The following is a 19,118-nucleotide window of genomic DNA, read 5'->3' on the forward strand; positions in this document are numbered from 1 at the left end:
GTCGTGGCCGAAAGACTGAAAACCATCCAAGAGTTAGCCAGAGGGCGCAGGCGGGTAGCCCGCGTGATTCGTGACCAAAAGTGCAGATGCAGCCGATGTAACCAAGGAGGTCCGATGGTGACTGTATCGGGCAGGGTAGGTGGGGAAGTGCATGGAACCCCTTGAACGAGAGAAACTATATCGGCGTCTGGAACCGGTTGAGGAGGTAAGCTGGCTGGTTGCGCCGATTCGAGTTCCAGCAGTGCTCCTATAACTCTAGTGTCCCTGCGTGGGAGCAGATGGATTGTCTCGAGTGATTTGCATGATTAATTCCGAGACGAGAGAACAGATGCTCTGAATGAACTGTTTATCTAGTTGCCGGCTACCTATGCCTTCAGGGTAGCTTCCTCTCTATCGAAATCAGCCAGGCGTTGAGGTGAGGGAAGAGACATGGATGTTTACGGACGTCCACGGAGGTAGGCCGTCTACTACAACTTGCCATGAGCCAGCTGGTAAAAACTCGGAGGGGTCGAGGAGAGCCTGAAGGGTTATGTAAACTGCAAACTGGAGTATGACCGGTCTACTATGAAATGAAGAATACCTCCCGGTGCGGTGGTAGTTATCGCATAATGAAAGAGGCGTCCCTCATGTCGAGAGCAGCGTACCAATCTCCGGATCTGAGGGAAGGAATGATGTTTCCCATGGCCTATCATCGCGGAACTGACTTTGCCTGATATTACGTGTTTCAGAGCTTCGCAGTCCAAGAATGGGGCGAGGCCGCTCTTGGTTCGCCTTGGGAATCTAGGAAGTACCGTGGATGACCCTCTGGCCTCGACAGGCCTCTGATAGACTCCCATCGTATGCGCTCCCAATGCGAGGAGCTTTGAAACTTCCTGTAAGGTGGTGTGCTGCTGTAGAGGGGTCCGCTGAAGACGAGGACGAAGGAGGGGGAGGGTGGAAGGCGGGTGTTCGAGCAACCAATACTGGAAGACGGTATGCCGACCTTCCATCCATGCTTGAAGGACCGCAGGAGGTCTGATGTAGCTGGACCAGCAGGGGAACTGGCAAGGCGGTTTGGAACTAGGTGAATCCTGGAGGTGAGTAGGTTAACGGGCTCTCAACACATATCTTCAAGCTGTGGGTTTTTCCCGGCCCCAAGGTGGTGTGGTCGGGACCGAGGTGGAACCGTTACCTCATACTGCCCTTGAGGGCCAGACTGGCGTCTACGAGAGGCCTGCCTCTGCCGCCTGAGAAGTCTTGTCTCGGCCAGGCGGGGGTAGACCGTCGGGGGCACTGGGACGGAAGTGCCGTCTGCGTCTGCGTGCGTATGCATCCCAGCGGAGCGCTAGATGGAGGATTGTCTTTAAGACTTTTGGAGGCGAGGTTCTGTCTTCTGAGAGAAGAGACCTCTGGCCGTCTAAAGGGGAGGTTCCTGTTTATCGTGTATGGAACCTCCAGCTGGTAAGCGAACGCTTGCAGCCATGAAATGACCTCATATCGACCTGTGCGAGAGTTCTAGCTCCGGGAGTATGGCCGCTTCTTAGAGGCCTGAAGGGAGGTTCCTGCTGCCACTCTTCTACTCTCTGCTATGGAGCGCACGAAACTCTTTGCGAGAGTCCGTGGTAGCATAGGTCAGTAAATTTCTCCACTGCTCCCAAGTGTTTAAACTGTAACAGCTCAGTAGGGCCTGTGATTGGCGATCTTGAAGCTGAGGCCCCAGCAGAGTAATATCTTTCTTTCCTGCCAGGAGGTCATGGCGCCTTGCCTCTCTAGACTTGGGCTCAGGTGCTTGCTGACCATGCCTGCTCGTCGCTCGTGACGATTGGACCAGCCAACGAGTCAAGGCGGAAGGTGTGGAACTATCAGGTATTCATCACCCTGTGGAGGGACCAGTAATTGCGCTCAAACCCTCTTGCCATAGGGCGGCACCGAGGCCGGGGTCTGCCAGATGATATCGGCTCGTGCTGGATGGTACGAATAAAAGGGGAGCGCTACGCGGTCGGGGCCCCCTGAGAAGGATAGTGACCACCGGGTCGTCCACCTCGTGGGACTTTCCTCCACTGGCAGGTTTATGTTCAGAGCAACCCGCCGTAAGAAGTCCTGCTGCGCCTGAGGTCGATAGGCGGTGGCCTGATGTGGAGTTCCCCGCACAGCCTCGTCCGAGAAGAAGGATGAGACTCCCGGACCAAGGGTCTTGAAGAGACTCTTGTCCGGTGAGGCATCTCGCGGCTTGATCAGGGTGAGGTGTGTCCTGTCCATAGTGTCCGCAGGTGGCCCGCTCACCGTTGTGGACTCGGGTGCCCTTCGGTCAGAGGGAACCGAGCGAAGCAGGGCGGTGATCCCCGGCTCTGGTGGTACGCCCACGGAGTCCAAAGGGCCACTGCTGAGGGCCTTGAGCGTCCGATCCCCATAAGACGCTGAGTCGCCATGGGGAACGGATGGCTGGCGGGTTGGCCACGGCGGAGCTCGAGAGTGGGAACGGATCGTCCTACGGCCAGTGATCATGTCCAGTGGTGCCGGGGAACGGTAGTTGGAGTACCCGCCGTGCCCGTGAATGAGACTGGGACTACTACCAGCTCTATGGCCTGGGAGATCGACCGGTGCCGGAGCCGCCGTGCCGAGATCGGCTCGAGCCTGCGGTGCCTGGAGTCGATCGGTGCCGGGACCCTTCCATGCCGGGACCGGCTCCGCGACGTGCGGTGCCGGGAACGTGCCGAGATCGGGGCGGCGCCGGTAAAAGCCGACGGCGATCGGGACCGTGACGTACCTGAGTACTCCGTACGTAAGGGAACGGTTTACCGGGGACTGTGCGAGCGCCCGCGGAGGATCCGGTAGCGATGAGGACCGAGGCGGACCGCTCGCGAGACCGTCGAGCTGAACGAAGTCCATGGTGCCGGTGAAGAAGGTCTTACGAAGACGCTGCCCATAGATTGTGGACCCGCACCGCCGGTGCCGGGTCGAGGCGGCTCAGGCTCCGTCATCGCAATAAGGTCCCGTGCGGCGGAGATGTCTCCAGGGTTGAAGGCACAATGAGCTCAACCACGGCCCGCGCCGGGGGCCAATAGGCACCGGACTTCGACGGCCTGTCGGGGCCGGAATCAACGTGCGACAGACCTCGATGCCACGGCAGGAGTCCGGTGCCGGGCGGTCTGTTGACGGTAAGCCTCTGACTGCGGGGCTGGGTGTAGTGGCCCAGGAGGCTTACGCTTCTTGCCTTCGGAGAGCGGGAGCAGGTGCCGACCAGGAGTCGGAGCCGAGACTGGTGAGGTGCTTTTAGCGGTGCGGAGGGTGCGATGCCGAGGAGGCGCTTGGCCGGTGCCGCTGGCGGTGCCGAGGACGTGAAGTGAGCGCTGCCTCCATAAGTAACTGTTTAAGGCGAACGTCCCTCTCTTTCCGGGTTCGGGGCTTGAACGCCTTACATAATTTACATCTGTCTGTCAAGTGGGAGTCGCCAGACACTAGACAGGAATCGTGCGGGTCGCCTGTGAGCATCGGGCGACGACAGGTCAGCACGGTTTAAGCCCGCGACCCGGGCATGGGCCCGGTGCCGGGTAGGGGACGGCTAACACCGCGATCCCACAAACTAAATTTACACGAAAACAACTAAAACTATCTATTAACTTTATATAAGTTCAACATAATACAATTTAAGAAAACAAGTGAATGCTAGGGAGTGGAGAACAATAATCTGAGCTCCAGTCCACACGACCGATACGGGCGTGTAAGAAGGAACTGAGGAGCGGTTGGGCCGGCAGGGCTATATATCAGCCGCCATGCCGGCGCCACTCCAGGGGGCGCCCCGCCGGCCCACCTAGTGTTGCTAGGGTAAAAAAGTATCCGACGAACATGCACGCGGCGCGCGCACACCTACTGGAATGGATATGAGCAAGCACTCGAAGAAGAACTTTAAGTACCCAAGGCATTGAAAATTCTTTGTTGAGTTATATAATTTTTGTTGTGGGAGCCACATGCTGTTGAAAGTTACGAACTCAGTGCATAAAGGCATCATTGTGGAAAACTTTATGACCCTCTGCATGGAGTATCCCTTGTGAACTAATTTTCAAATTCTCTGGCTCCAGTATTCCCTAACCACTCTTCTAACACCAGCTCCCACATTCTCAAGCCTCCTTTATCTCTCAAGTTCTTCTCCTATTCTTCCAGAAAACCTTAGGAGGGCCACAGGGACCATTGTTCAACCCCTTACATAGATGTAATGGCTGAGGCAGATTCCTTTGTTTTAGCTCATTTTCAATATGAAGTGTAATTAGCCATGAACACAAGAAAAAGAAAAATGAAAAACAACAGCCACGGTCCAGGATTACAGTTAGGCTAAAATTACCAAATTTTGCTTCACCAACACTGGCGCATGCAAATTTATATTTGGCCCAAAATTCCTACTGAAAGTAATGTGTGCGTCAATATTTTGCAAATCAACAAAGACATTATTATAGAACAGTCAGATACATGTGCACGGCTCTAAGACTAGTGGTTACAGATCAAGATAGCAGATAAGTGTCCAGGTCCAATTCCATAAGTTGCACCCAGAACATCAATCAGTTATATATGCCCACGGTTACATGATCACTGTTTTGGTTACAGTCATCAGCTAAGTGGAAACTTTTAAAGATAGTAAATCAGCAACCCCATCTTTCACATAATCCCACAAAATCTGTAGTTGTTGCATAATTTGGTTTGGAGTGACTGAAATGGAAAACAAATTCAGAGTGAACAAAGTGTGTCACTCACAACAGTATTTTGTAAAATACCACTGGAAAAAAATAGGAGATTTGCCAGACTAAGATACGACCATGCTAAAAACAAGGAAAACAGTCTCTCCCCCACTACCCGGGGACAGGGGGCAGGCATTAATTTATTGATCCAACAGATATTGAACAGGCAGACACCCATTAACTCTCTAGCACTGACATTTTCATTTGCCAGTTAAGTGAATACTATACACAGACATGAATGCTATGCATTTTTTCAGTCCACTATTTCATAGCCACCGAGGTTACTATTTTTCTGACTAAGGATGGTTGGTGTTGACTCCCATAGCAGCTCATCAACTCCAGTCCTTAACTGACCTAAGGAACTGCTGAACAACAGTATAGGCAATCCCTTCTCCTCAATGGCTTCTTATGTTGCCTTCACTATTTTCCATCAGCTCTGTCCTCAGTGAGAGAATAAGACTCAAACATAAGCTTATTCATAGCAGCAGAGAGGTCACCACTAACATTACAAGCCACATCACCATCCTGGAACAGTTCCTCTTGCCTCTGACCCCTTTTGTAAACACCATTACAAACAGGCTCCCTGTTTAACATGATAGTTTGTCTCTGAGGGTATGTCTACACTGCAATAAAACACCCATGGCTCCCCTGGGTCAGCTGACTTGGAGTCATAAGGATTAGGCTGTGGGGCTATAAAATTACAATGTAGATGTTGGGGCTAGGACTGGAGACTGGGCTTTGAAACCTAAGGGGGTTGGTGGGGGGTGGGAGGAGTCCCAGAGCCCAGACTCCAGCTGAGCTGAGCCCAAACGACTACACTGCAGTTTTATAGCCCCACGAGCCTGAGTCAGTTGACCTGGGCCAGCCACGGGTGTTTTATTGCAATGTAGACATACTCTCAGACACACTGGGCCTGTGGCTTTGACTACAAAAAAAAGTGACAAAAAAGCTTTTGTGAATGAAGACCTCTTTTAACAAGCCAGCACCTGTTTGTGACCAGTTGCAGGCTTGCTGGGTAAAGCACTTTGAAAACTGTGCTCCGCTGCAGGTCATAAGGAGTTAGTGAAGCCTCCACTCACCCCCCACCTCACCCCCGCCCCAAAAAAACCCAACAAAACAAAAACAAACCCAAAGGCATTTTTACTCTTTGAATCAGATAGCAGCTGAGCTGACACATGCCAGCTTTTTTAAATGGCAGTACTAGGGAACTCTACAATTTAAATATTCAAACTCTGTGTTTGTACCGCCAACATTCAACCTCACATTCCAGGGCAGGGTTGGGCTTGGAGCCTGGGACATTCCAAAAAGCATTCCACCAACAAGGCCTCAGGAGGTAGTCTCCAGCTTGGGAGCATCCAAGATAAAAAGCTCAGAAGAACGCCTTCACATTCCCATTCATGTTACAAACAGAGTATATACAGCGGTGGAATGGGGATAGGTTGCTCCCTACACACAGAGATCCTGTACAGTTAATCCTCACACTTTGCAGAGCATTGTTACCTCTATTTTCTGGTCCCAATGCCATCAATGTCAAGAATCAAGCACGGCTTCCCATATTTTTTACCTTGTGGCAGAAAAGAACAATTGCTTCGTTAAATTCCAAGGACTATTTAGTAGTGAAATTCCTTTACCAAACAAATGCTTAAAACAGAGAATGACTACATTAAATTATGCAGACAATTTCTTATGATGGGTGCTAAATTTCTTCTTGAAATCCAAGCTGTGGTCTGGATTGCCATCTTATGCAGGAATGCAGTAGTGCAGTAGCTGTACTGCTAAGATTCATTAGCATAGGAATTCGTATTTGCACAAAAGACATCTGCCATCTTCAGTCTATATAAGGAATATGCAGAAGATAAATCCATTTTTTAGCCAAGAGAGAATGCAGACAATATAAACAACAAATTGTATTACAGATGAGCCACAGTCTAGATTTTTTAAATTTTTTATTATTTCTTTTTTTTTTTTTTTTTTTACAAAAGATATGGTTCCAATCCAATACCTTGAACAGAACAGTCTGTAGAAAAAAAGGCATTTTGTTCCCCAGAATCTGTTTTAAGATCAAAAGCAAACGTCAGATCTGGTATATGCAGGTGTCACTATCACAGATGTATCTAGCATGAATTCAGTGAGGTGAATGGTGCAGAAAGTTACACAGCAGGGGAAAGTGGGTTAGGAGGAATGCAACAGGAAGAGCAATCAAGGCTCATTTATGCTGCCCTGCAGTTTGGTCTACAAGGACGCAAACAGCAGTGCACAGCAAAGTGCTGCACTCTGTAACTCTCCTGTGTGACCGTTTCAGGAGTGAACTAAAAGGGTCCCTGTTCACATTAGCGTAGTCCTCTTCAAACAGAAAGACATTAATGCAAACTAAGAACCTTTTAGTTTGTGTCCGCAGCCCTTTGGTGTGCACTGCTATTCACGCCCTCAAAATCTGAACTACAGGGCAGTGTAATCATAGCCTCAGATAAAGGATTCTCCCTCACAAAACACTTACAGACTCCCATTAGTTGCTTTTCCTGACCCACACTGAGGACATCAAATGGGAGCGTAAAAATCACATTTTGTATGCATCCATTTTCTGACCATTTGTCATTTACATCACTGCCAAATTTAGCCTGAAATATTCATTCTAACAAAGCAGCATCTCACTTTCTTGTTTGCAGATGCTACATTGTTTATCTTACCATAATTATATATTATTCAACTAACTGTAGTTACTTATTCAAATGTCATACTAGATAAATAAAATAATGACTCGTGATCACAGTTATATAAACACTTACCTTGCAAACATTAGGTCTTCTAGACAATTTAACTTATTTTAATGATGCTTCAGTATGATTCAGCCAATTCACAATATACATGTTTTGTAGTTGCACACTAAAAACACTGAGCGTATTTTCTTTGGACATTGATCTTAAATTGACGCAGCAACTTCGCTGATCTTCTATTACTTCCCTATGTTTAATTTTTCCATTCTTTTTTCCCCACAAGAGGCCATATACCAAACAGTCCCTTTTTCACCACCCCTGAACTGGTGCACATAGATACTATAAAAGCAGGGTTAACATGCACCTGTGCGTTGACCAGCTGTGGTTCCTTCCTGTCACAATTGTATTTCCCAAGGCATACTGTTTCTGCCAGGGGTAGAGAAATTTACATTGTAGGAGAGGTGTAGCTTGTGGGGGTGTCATGTAGGGCCAGTTGCCAGGACAAGAAAATGGTGTAATAGCATTGCAACACAGGCCGTGGTCCTTAGGCTTCCATCCTAGAATGCCCCAAGCCATCAGTTGCAGATCTTCTGCTGAGTGACTTCTCTGGGAGTCAGAACTGGGGTACAAACATTCCATTATGCTGCTCTTCAGGTTCTTGTGTTTGAAAACTCTGTTTGGCCCAAATATTCCATAAACTTTTAGTGGTGAATGCAGCGCTGATACTAAGGCTCATGTATCATGTAGACACTAAGGGCCATAAGTTCCTTGGCTTTCTAGGGAAAAAAAAAAGTTTTTAAAAGACTATTATTTTTGACATCCAAACATAAAATGACCTCAAATTATGTCACTTATAAGATCTTTACATTTTATTGATGGAGCAGGAGAAGCCTGTGTATCCAAAACCTTTGAATAAATTAAGATTCAGAGGGAGAGACAAGCTAGGAAGCTGAATCAAAGACTTTTTGAAGGCTGCTTCCTTCTTTGATAGGAAGCCCTCTGGCTTCCTAACCCCATGGCCTACTGAAGGGAATGCCATAGCAAATGGGACAGAAGAGGCAACACTAAAGTGTGGCTGTTAAAAGTCACCTGGTCTCTACTGTCAGCCAGCATCTTCACTCAAGGATACGTCACCACTCTCCAGGACACACAGCTTTATTTAAACTAAGAGAATCAAGAAATCAGAGTTTTGGTCAGACTGGGGGTGCAGGATTTGTAGTTTGCATCTTCCATTGTGGCAGTTTCCTCCCTGGCAGTAAATGATAGCACAGATTGTGATTCCGCAATATGCCTGGCCAGTTTTTGCCAGGAAACTGTGGATGGTGATCCAGAAGAGCTCCAGTGGATCTCCCAGGTGCCCTAGTTATGCCTTCTCTCAGAACTGGGGATGCACTGCTCAATTCTGTCCTGTCCAGAGCTGGACTGCAGACAACTTGTGCTGCTTCTTATCACTGGGCCTCACAAAGGACAGTTACCTGTTCTGTTACTGGCGTTCTTCGAGATGTGTTGCTCAGGTGTATTCCACAGTAGATGTACTTGCTCGCCACGTGCACCGGAGCCAGAAGTTTTTCCCTTAGCAGTACCGTAGTGGGAGAGCCCCACTGGAACCCCTGGAGTGGCGCCTCTATATCTCGCCATAAATGGGGCTGTGCGCTCCCCCCATCCTCAGTTCCTTCTTGCCAGACAACTCCGACAGAGGGGACGGAGGGTGGGATGTGGAATAGACCTGAGCAACACACCTCGAAGAACGCCAGTTATGGAACAGGTAACTGTCCTTTCTTCTTCCAGTGATTGCTTATGTGTATTCCACAGTAGGTGATTCCAAGCTATACCTGATGGAGGCGGGTCGGAGTTTAAGGGTTACTGGGGTGGAGCACTACCCTACCAAACCCTGTGTCATCCTGAGTTTGTGAGACGATCGCATAGTGCAATGAAAAGTTATGGACAGAGGACCATGTAGCCGCCCTGCAGATATCCTGAATAGGGACATGCGCCATGTAGGCAGCAGATGAGGCCTGAGCTCTCGTTGAATGAGCCTTCACTATACGAGGTGGGGGAACCCCTGCCAGGTCATCACAAATGCATATGCATGAGGTGATCCAGCGGGAGATACGCTGGGTGGAGACCGGTCACTCCCTCATACGCTTGGCATAAGCAATGAAAAGCTGAGGCGATCTATAGAAGGGCCTGTTTCTGTCTAAGTTAAAAGCCAGCACTCTACGCACATCTAGCATGTGTAGGTGTCTTTCCTCATTCGGACAGAGGACTGGGAGAAAGATGTCTTAATCCATGTGGAAAGCCAAGACTACCTTCGGCAGAAAAGCCGGGTGTGGGCAGAGCTGGACCTATGAAAGACCGTATACGGGAGTTCGGAGGTCAGGGCCCTAAACTCCGAGACCCAGAGGGCTGAGGTGATAGCTACCAGGAACGCCACTTTATATGATAGGTGGGACCACAAACACATGGCCAAAGGTTCAAATGGAGACCCTGTGAGGCGGGAGAGCACTAGGTTCAGGTCCCAGAGCGGGACGCAGAGTCTAGCGTAAGGAAATGCCTGATCCAGCATTTTCAGGAACCAGGAGATCATATGGTGTGAAAACACTGAGTGGCCCTGCACTGGGGGGGTGGAAAGCCTAAATGGCCACCAGGTGCACCCTGACCGAAGAGGGCGCCAGCCCTTGGGTTCTAAGAGACAGGAGATAATCGAGGATGAGCTGGGAAGACACGGAGGAGTGGGAAGAACCCCTCTCCCTTGCCCACATGGAGAATGGATACCATTTGGCCAGGCAGGTTCAATGTGTGGATGGTTTCCTGCTCTTGAGTAGGACCTGTCTCACATCCTGAGAACACCTCCCCTCCTCCTCATTCAACCATGGAGCAGCCATGCTGTTAAATGGAGTGCGGCCAGGTTGAGGTGGAGGAGATGTCCCTCCTCCTGGGAGAGGAGGTCCGGTTGGAGTGGCAGCCTGCACGGGGGGCGCTAACAGCTGCAGGAGGGGCCCAATGTTGACGGGCCCAATCCGGGGCTATGAGGATAATCCAAGCCCCATCTGCCTTTACCTTCTGTAGGATCTTGCCTATCAGGGGAAAGGGCAGGGAGGCGTAGAACAGGCGACCCGACCATGTCATTGGGAACGTGTCCGATATCGCCCCTTCACCCTTTCCCGACCTGGAGCAGAATCGTGGGCATAGGTGATTCTGGACAGTGGCGAATAGATCTACCTAGGGAATGCCCCGCTCTAGGAAGAGCTGCCTGGCCACTTCCCTGTGTAGACACCATGTGTGTTGTTGGGAGAAGAACCTGCTTAGGTGATCTCCAAGCACATTGCACCTGCCAGGCAGGTGAAAAGCCCTGAGAAGGATGTTGTGCGCTATACAGAACTCCCATAGGAGCCATACTTCCTAGCACAAGACCACGGAATGCGTGCCCCTTACCTATTGATATAATACATCGTAGTCGTATTGTCCTTGAAGACCCTGACCACCTTCCCCCCTAGGTACTGGCTGAAGGCTATGCAGGCCAGCCACATCACCCTGAGCTCCCTGACGTTTATGTGCAGATGTAATTCCTAGGGCAACCATCTGCCCTGGGTTTTGAAGCTTCCTACATGGGCTTCCCATCCCAAGTCTGAGGCGTCCAACACCAGATCTAGTGCAGGAGGGGGTTCCCTGAAGGGGATTCCTTGAAGCATGTTACTCGGGAGGGACCACCATTGCAGGTCAGCTACTACATTGGGTAGCAACGTGATGACCTTGTCCAGGTCGTCCCTGGCCTGGGAATACTGGGAGGCCAGCCAAAGTTGGAGGGGCCTCATCCTGAGCCTGGCATGTCGCACAACAGAGGTGCATGCTGCCATATGGCCTAGGATTTGAAGGCAGACCCGTGCCGTCGTCACCGGAAAGGCCACGACCGAGGTGACAAGACCTTTGAGCGTCTCGAACCTGTCCCGAGGGAGGGAGGCTGTGGCTACATGGGAGTCTAACAGCACCCCTATGAAGTGTATGCGCTAGACCGGGACTAACATGGACTTCTCTTTGTTCACCAGCAGGCATAGACTCGTACAGGTATGCAGCAGGAATTCCATTTGCGCCTGCACCTGGGAGCAAGATTTGCCCTTGAGCAGCCAGTCGTCCAGGTAGGGGAAGATCTGCAGCCTGTTCCTCCTGAGGTGGGCTGCCCTCACCGACAGTGGTAAAAACCCTGGGGCCGTGGAAAGGCCAAAGGGAAGGACCGTAAACTGGTAATGGTCCATCCCCACCAGGAAGCGGAGGAAGCGCCTGTGACCCTCAAAAATGTGGATATGGAAGTACGCATCCTGGAGATCCGGGATGCAAACCAATCCCCTGGGTCCAGGGATGGAACAACAGAGGTCAGAGACACCATACGGAATTTGCAGTGAACCAGAAACTGGTTGAGATTCCTCAGGTCGAGGATGGGCCTGAGCCCGCCTTTTGTCTTCGGGTTCAGGAAATACCGGGAGTAAAACTCTTTGCCCTGGAATTCCCACAGGTCCCTCTCTACCGCACCTAGGGCAAGAAGGCACGACTCCTCCTGAGACAGAAGGATGGCGTGCTCCGATTCCCCAGGGACATCCCAGGATGGAGGATGAAGTGGTGGCGTTGCATCGAACTGCAGCCTGTACCCCTCGGAGATGGTACTGAGGACCCACCAGTCCGACGTTAAATGAGACCAATGCACTCTGAAGGCTGATAAACAGTTGCCAAAAACCAACTTTATTAACTAGGGGGTTTCCCTGGCAACAGGCCAGGTGGCCCCCCTGCAAAGAGTCAAAAACGCTTCTTCCCCTGCCTCTTGCCCTTCGAGGGGCCGAGGCGTGGGGCTGAACGGGACTGGTGCTGAGACCTGCACCTCTGGTCCCTAGGCCTCTTAGGCGGAGGCTTGTATCTGCCCCTTACTAGGGGAGCCAAGGGCTGTGGCGTGGATTTGTCCTTGCCTGGCAGGACATATGGGCCGAGGGTCTGCAGGGTGATATGGGAGTCTTTCATCCTGTGCAGATGGGTATTTGTTTGGTTCACAAATAACGCTTTGCCGTCGAACGGCAGGTCTTGCATCAGGTACTGGGATTCCACGAACAGCCACAACAGCAAAAGCCACGACGCCTGTCGCATGGAGATAGCCGAGGCCATCGAACGTGCTGCTGTGTCAGCCGCATCCGAGGCCGCCTGGAGAGCCACTTTCGCCGCTGCTGCCCCCTCGTTGACTAGGGCCTTGAACTCCTTCCTGTCCTTCTCTTGAAGGTAAAGCTCAAATTTAGGCAGAGACCCCCACAAGTTAAAGTCATACCTGGTGCCTCATGGTTTGCCACCCTGAGCTGGAAACTCGCAGAGGAATAAACCTTTTTCCCAAAAGTGTCAAGCCTCCTTATCCTTGGGGTGTGGGTGCAGGCTGGCTGTGTCTTTCACGGTGGTTGACCAACTCCACCACCAGTGAGTTCAGGGCTGGGTGAGTGTACAGGCACAAAGTACTTCTGCTCTGCCTTCTTAGAAGTTGGCGGGAGAGAGGCCGGGGTTTGCCATAGCACGACTGAAATGTTGGCTACCCCTTGGTGAAGCGGTAGGGCCATGTGGCCGGGCACTGAGGAGGAGAGGACATTAAACAAATTGTCTGACTGTTCCTCCATCTCCTCCACCTGGAGGTTGGTGGCTACTCCTGATGAGCTTTGAAATCCTTCTGAGAAGGAGGGGGAGGTGCTGCTATGGGAGTTGCCCAGTGCCAACGAGACAACCGGTACCGCCCCTAGGGGATCAGGCGGTGCCGGTAGGTCGCACTCCGTGTCTGCGTCCGGATAGGGTGCCGGTGGTTCAGCTCCCGAGTACTCCTCTCGGTGCCGAGGTGGAGACGCAGAGGGTGCTTGGGATGCCCCAGCCACAGAGCAGGGCCTCAGCGGTACGGGTGCCTGGGGTCACGGTGCCCACTGGCACCACTGTCCTTGCCGTGGTACACCTTGCCACTGTGCCAGCTGAGGCTCGACCAGGGTTACGCATTCCTGAGGGATGGTGCGGCGTGTGGAAGGACGACTGGGAGTCGAGGCTGAAGTGACCGAGGATCGCATGGTGCCGTAGGAGCGGCTCGATTGGTCCCATCTATGACGGGTCCTGCCCAGGGATTTAGACCTCGATGACGATGAGACACAAACGTCAGAGGTGCTGTCTCTGGACTCCCGTCGGCGATCTCGGCCCCGACGCGCCGGTGACTGTCGGGACGCACTTCGAGCATTGTGTGCGCCATGGTGAGATCGACGGTGCCGATGGCATTGCGACCTACTATCACTACGGCTGGACGAGGAGTGTCGATGCTTTCTGTCTCGGTGCCTGCGGTCCCTGCATGCCGAGGAAGACTCCGGTGACTCGCTCCCAGGCGACCCTGACAATGGAGTGGGAACCTGACACAGGCTACGGGAAGGCCCCATGGATCAAGCAGGGACCTCAACCTCCAACCTGGTCGGTGAGGGCTGGTAAGCGCCTGGTGGCGGCTTCCCTTGGGACGCGGGCCCCAACTTGGGTGGCCCGCTCGGTACAGGCATGACCAGGATGTTGCGCTCTGCCTGAGCTGCCTCTGGCGTTGACGGAATCCTCATCATCAGGGAGGCATGCGCTGACAGGGCCAGACTACTCTGCTCCACACGAGTCAGAGGTCTGGATTCCCAGGGGGATCGCGGGCTGCCCAACTCAGGTCCAGCCTCACCCCTGTCCTTATCTCAGCACCGCTGGGTCTTGGCTTGCTTCTTGGCTGGGGAGCGGTGCCAGCTGGTGGATGGGGCTTCGCTCCGCATCGAGGACGCGGTGCTCAGTGCCGCGTTGGGTCGGCGCGGTGGTGCCAGGGCCAGAGCTGACTCCATAAACTGAGCCCGCAGTTCGCATTTAGTTCGCGTTTAGTCTGGGGCTTGAAGGACTTACAGATCTTGCAGTGCTCACTTACGTGAGTCTCGCCCGGAAAGCAAAGACACTCAGAGTGCGGATTGCTTCTGGGCATGGAATTGCGACAGGAGTCACACGACTTGAAGCCTGGGGCTCAGGGCATGCCCCGAGCCAGGCTACTAACTGGAGAAAACTAGTAACAGACGAAGATCGTACTACTAAGGAAGATGCTGCAGCAAAGCTGGAGCACAAGTTCCAACTACCTTCACTGGTGGCAAGAAGGAACTGAGGATGGGGGGAGCACACAGCCCCCTTTACGGCACGATATAGAGGTGCCACTCCAGGGGTCGCTGTGGGGCTCCCCCACTATGGGTCCTGCTAAGGGAAAAACTTCCGGCACCGGTGCACGTGGCGAGCACGCACACCTACTGTGGAATACACATGAGCAATCACTCAAAGAAGAACCTGCATTCTGCCAGAAAAACTTAGGGAATGAATCAGATTCTGGTATAGTATTAGCATGTCCATTCCTCGTGATGGTCTAAAAACGGCCTTGACATAAGCTCCTGCCCCAGACATGAATCTTAGTGAGGAAAGGATTATTCCTGAAGTTTATGGCTTGTTAACTAGACTACAAATTCTGTCACTGCTCTGAAGTAAGTGTTCTGTGACTAAAACCATTGTGTGAAACTGGAACATTTAGTTCTGAAAGCAGCTTTTAAAACTGTTTTTTTAACTGCAGTCTACAAAGTAGGAAATGAATTGCAATTATTTTTTAGTTAAATGCGAACTGGAGATTTATTAAAAATTCAGAGATTTGAGTAGCAGTCACTTTAAATATGCACGTACATCTTTTTGATTTAAAAACTCTAAAAGTAATCCCAGTTAGATATTGCTGTTCCATTTAAAAAACAATGGTTTAGCAAAGCCACTTCCATTTAAAATCAAGATGTATATTATTTTTAAATAGGGAAGCCACTTTGATTTAGTTCATCAACAATGAATTATGTTTTGAATATCTTCTTTATACAAAATACTTTAGGGATCATGACACAACCTGCTATAACTTTGTTACAGGTATTTTCAGACAAGAGCTGACAACGTCTAACATGCTTATCCCTGTTAATGGAAACTACACCAAAACTCCAACAGTTGGAAACAATCTATTAAGAACCTCTCTTGTGTGCGTTTAAAACTCTTTTTTCTACATATAAAATATAGTAAACAAAACCCTCAACACTTCAAACGCTAAACTGAAAATAGTTTGCTTTTGAAACAGAATTTAATTTTGGGATCATCTTCTCATTCTTATTTAAAACCCAGGCTGCTAATTTATCCTGTCTGAAAGGCACCAAAGCAAAAAACATTTACCCAGTACAGTACAGTCTACCTGTCTCCGACTGATAGAGTCTAGATGAAATATAATAGCAGGATATAAAAAAATAGCAAGTGAATTGGCAGCTGCACAGTTGTGGAATGTTTGCTTTTCATGCTATAGTGGCACCTCAGAAGAGCTGGAGTCAGAAGCTCCCTCAGTAAAATGAGCTCTTTTATGTGAAGTCTCAACAAGTAGGTCATCTTCATGTTCTTTGTTGTTCAGGAACTCCTGGTTCTCTCTCTTCCGTTTGTTAATCAGATGGTTTTCTCCCTCGTTAAGCTTCCCCTCTGGGAGACCCAGAGTCCTAAGACAGACTATAGCTGCAGCCTGTTCTGCTAGTTTCTTTGACTTGTTCCTGAAGAGTAAGACAGAGCACAGGTAAGAGTACAAGGAAGCCTGCATATTGCCAAGTACAATATTACATGCCTGAAAGACTTAATTTCCTGTCTCTGCTACAACACAGTGAAATGAACAGTATGCAATACCTATGACAGCCTAAAAGGTGCAAAAGAAAAGAGCTCAATTCCAGAGGCACAGTCACATCTCTCTAGGTTCTTGTGTTTCTCTAAGGTGTCACTCCAAGTAAGAGAACGCTAAGAATACTGAGCCAAATCCTGCTGTCCCAACAGTCTTTACTCAGGCCTTGGCTACACTGGTGCTTTACAGCGCTGCAACTTTCTTGCTCAGGTGTGTGAAAAAACACTCCTCTGAGCGCAGCAAGTTACAGTGCTGTAAAGCGCCAGTGTAAACAGTGTCCCAGCGCTGTAAGCTAATCCCCATGGGGAGGTGGAGTACCTGCAGCACTGGGAGAGCTCTCTCCCAGCACTGGCGCCGCGACCACACTCACACTTCAAAGCGCTGCCGCGGGAGTGCTCCCGTGGCAGCACTGTACAGCTGCAAGTGTAGCCATACCCTCAGAAGGCAGGACATCAGTGAGAGTTTGGCCAATTGCTGCAAACCTTACTCCTACTAACATCAAAAGCCCTGAATGAAGCACACCGAGTTTAAAAGAATTTATGGAAAGATTCTCAAGTCCAAATTTATCCCTAATGTGAGTGCAATTCCACTGAAGTCAATGAAAATGGGCACAGCTCCACCAGGACTGAACCCCAACAAACTAGCTTTGAAGGCAGGGTTACATATTCTTGAAACTTAACACATGAAAGGATTCTCTGTGTCTCTTAATGCAGCTAAGCTTGGAATGAGAATTATGGTCTAGCTGGAAGTTTGCTGAAGTCTGAGTAGTTCATGGGAATGTTGATTGACAATTATAGCATTGGAAGCAAAATGCTAAAATAACCTGCTGCCTGTTGCAAAAACGTATTAAAAGGGGATTTGTCCAACACTGATCTTCAATTTGCAATTTACTACATGCACTCCTAAGTATATCGGCCTGCAACAAACTCAAGAAATTCCATTATTAATCGATGCTTCTATAAAATATTATTGTGGAACCTTAGTGCATCAATTGAGGCAGCAACTGATTTATTATGTGACTTCTGGCAAGTTTCCTAACCCCTCTGTCTTATTTTTTATTTGTAAAATGGGCATACTAGTTATCTTTGATGGGATATATAGATGAAGAATTCTTTTCAAGTGCTGAGTATTTTTTATCATCAGCATTTCAGATTCAGTGTTCCAATAAATTAATAAATTCAAATTATAGACAGATTTCTTCCCAGCTTTAGGCTGGTTGTTTTTTTAACATGGTCTTGAGATAAGAAACATTTTTAAAAGTTGCCACCTGGATGCCTTTATATACCATTTCACTTTATTTTATGTATTCATTGAGTTACTGAAGGTAGTCACAGTACAATAAGGCAGAATATTTATAAAAATATGAATTTGTAAATATTCCTAAATCGGACTAGGGCTCCAATCTAGCTCCCACTCTGACCAATGGAAAAACTTCTCCTGTCTTAAAAGTGAGAAGGAAAGAGCAGGAAAGGAGGTTTCCAGAAAGCACATGGAAAAGTTTGTGTAGATCAGAGGACAAAATGCCGAGGGGCAATGCAGTGAAATAAAGCTGACTTGTTACGCAAATACAAAGATATTTTATAGTCAATATATTTGATTACAATATGTCTGTTTCATTGCGTCTCCTATATTGCAACATACACCCATTTTTGTTCAATCTATTCTGTAAAACAATTAAATTAATGTAATCTGATTTTCACTATAAGCTCAAGTATCCCAGGCCTGAACCATTATAAGACTTCGTTCAAAGAAACAGATACATAATATTCCTAAACACTGGGATGAGTATCATCAGAAAGCTGCTGATCTGCAACTACCTCTTTTGCTTTATGAATCCAGCAAGTTCTGTCGCTGCTCTGGAGCAAAAGTTGATAATATTGCCACTTACTTTCAAAAATGTCAAATGTTAACAGACCCAAAGGAAATATTTTTGGTTTTTCATTTCAGCATGAAAAACAGAAAAATAAATAAATAAAATAAAATATAGTTTTGGTTAGAAACAAACCGAATTCTTCTGATCAATTATTTACTCAGCTCTAGTTGCCAACTGGATTGTATCTTGTTCTCCATCCTGAAAAAAATAGAAGTCTGGCTGCTGGGTAAAGGTTATTGTCATGAGGATGGCCAAATCTTCACTCAAAAATCCCTTGCTTACTGAGGGAATCTTAGGAAAATACGGTAAGATTAGGAAGTACGGCATCACTTTGACAAAAGTTTCCATGCAAAGGTCATAGCTCAAATATTGGTGGGGAAGTGTTTTTTCCAGTAGAACAGTTTAAAACTCTTAATGTTAGAGGCCTTTGCCTTACTTGAGGCCACCTCGAGGACTGCCCTAGTGGAAATATGGGCTCACACACTATTTACCTTTTAAGGATCCTACTGCTGGAGACAGTCTTTCTGCTATCCAGGGCCCTCAGCTATGGAACTCGCTCCTCCTTGGCATGTCTCAGTTAATCATGTCCCACCTTACAGAAATATTTCAAAGATTTTTCCTTCCCAGTTATATCTTTACAAACTAAAGTTTACTTAATATTTTTTCTCTCTGTGTTTACATGTTGCCTTTCCAACAGTACATCACAGAAACATACATTTTTACTAAGGCCCAGTTACAAAACACATCAGAGAAGACTTACCATAAGGTTGATCTATATTTTTGTTCAGCTACTGTGACTACTGAACAGAATAATTTATCTAATGGTCTTTGAACCTAGAGAAAGGAGAGAATTACAGGTGTAACTTATTGCATTTTGTAAAACAAGCAACAACATAGAGTCCTTCCTAGTCTTGTTTTTACTCTGGGAGCATGTAACACCATTAACATTCTAAGCCTTCAGACTGCAAAATTCCTCTCACATGTTCAAAATACTCAAGGAATCTATTGACCAAACCAGAGTTGCTTCAAGAACTGCTTGATAGGCACATTGCACTTACCCTGTCTCTAACAGCTAGCACCAGATGCAA

The 19,118-nt window shown here is 48.7% G+C and overlaps 1 protein-coding gene across 4 annotated transcripts in view; it reads right to left on the reverse strand.

The window, feature by feature from the left end:
• Nucleotides 1-11,679: 11,679 nt before the first annotated feature.
• The window catches only part of DUS2 (dihydrouridine synthase 2), a 51,784-nt gene continuing 44,345 nt past the window's right edge, over nt 11,680-19,118 (reverse strand). For all 4 annotated transcript variants that reach the window (XM_032782898.2, XM_075073788.1, XM_075073790.1 and 1 more), the window contains 2 exons: nt 18,791-18,864; nt 11,680-16,035 (listed from right to left, as the gene is read on the reverse strand). In XM_032782898.2, the coding sequence (XP_032638789.1) occupies nt 15,795-16,035; nt 18,791-18,864 (315 nt within the window). In that variant the 3' untranslated portion in view covers nt 11,680-15,794. The remainder of the gene's footprint in view (nt 16,036-18,790; nt 18,865-19,118) is intronic.

The sequence above is a fragment of the Chelonoidis abingdonii genome, chromosome 19, assembly GCF_003597395.2.
Source record: "Chelonoidis abingdonii isolate Lonesome George chromosome 19, CheloAbing_2.0, whole genome shotgun sequence".
In the NCBI taxonomy this organism is placed as follows: Eukaryota; Metazoa; Chordata; order Testudines; family Testudinidae; genus Chelonoidis; species Chelonoidis abingdonii.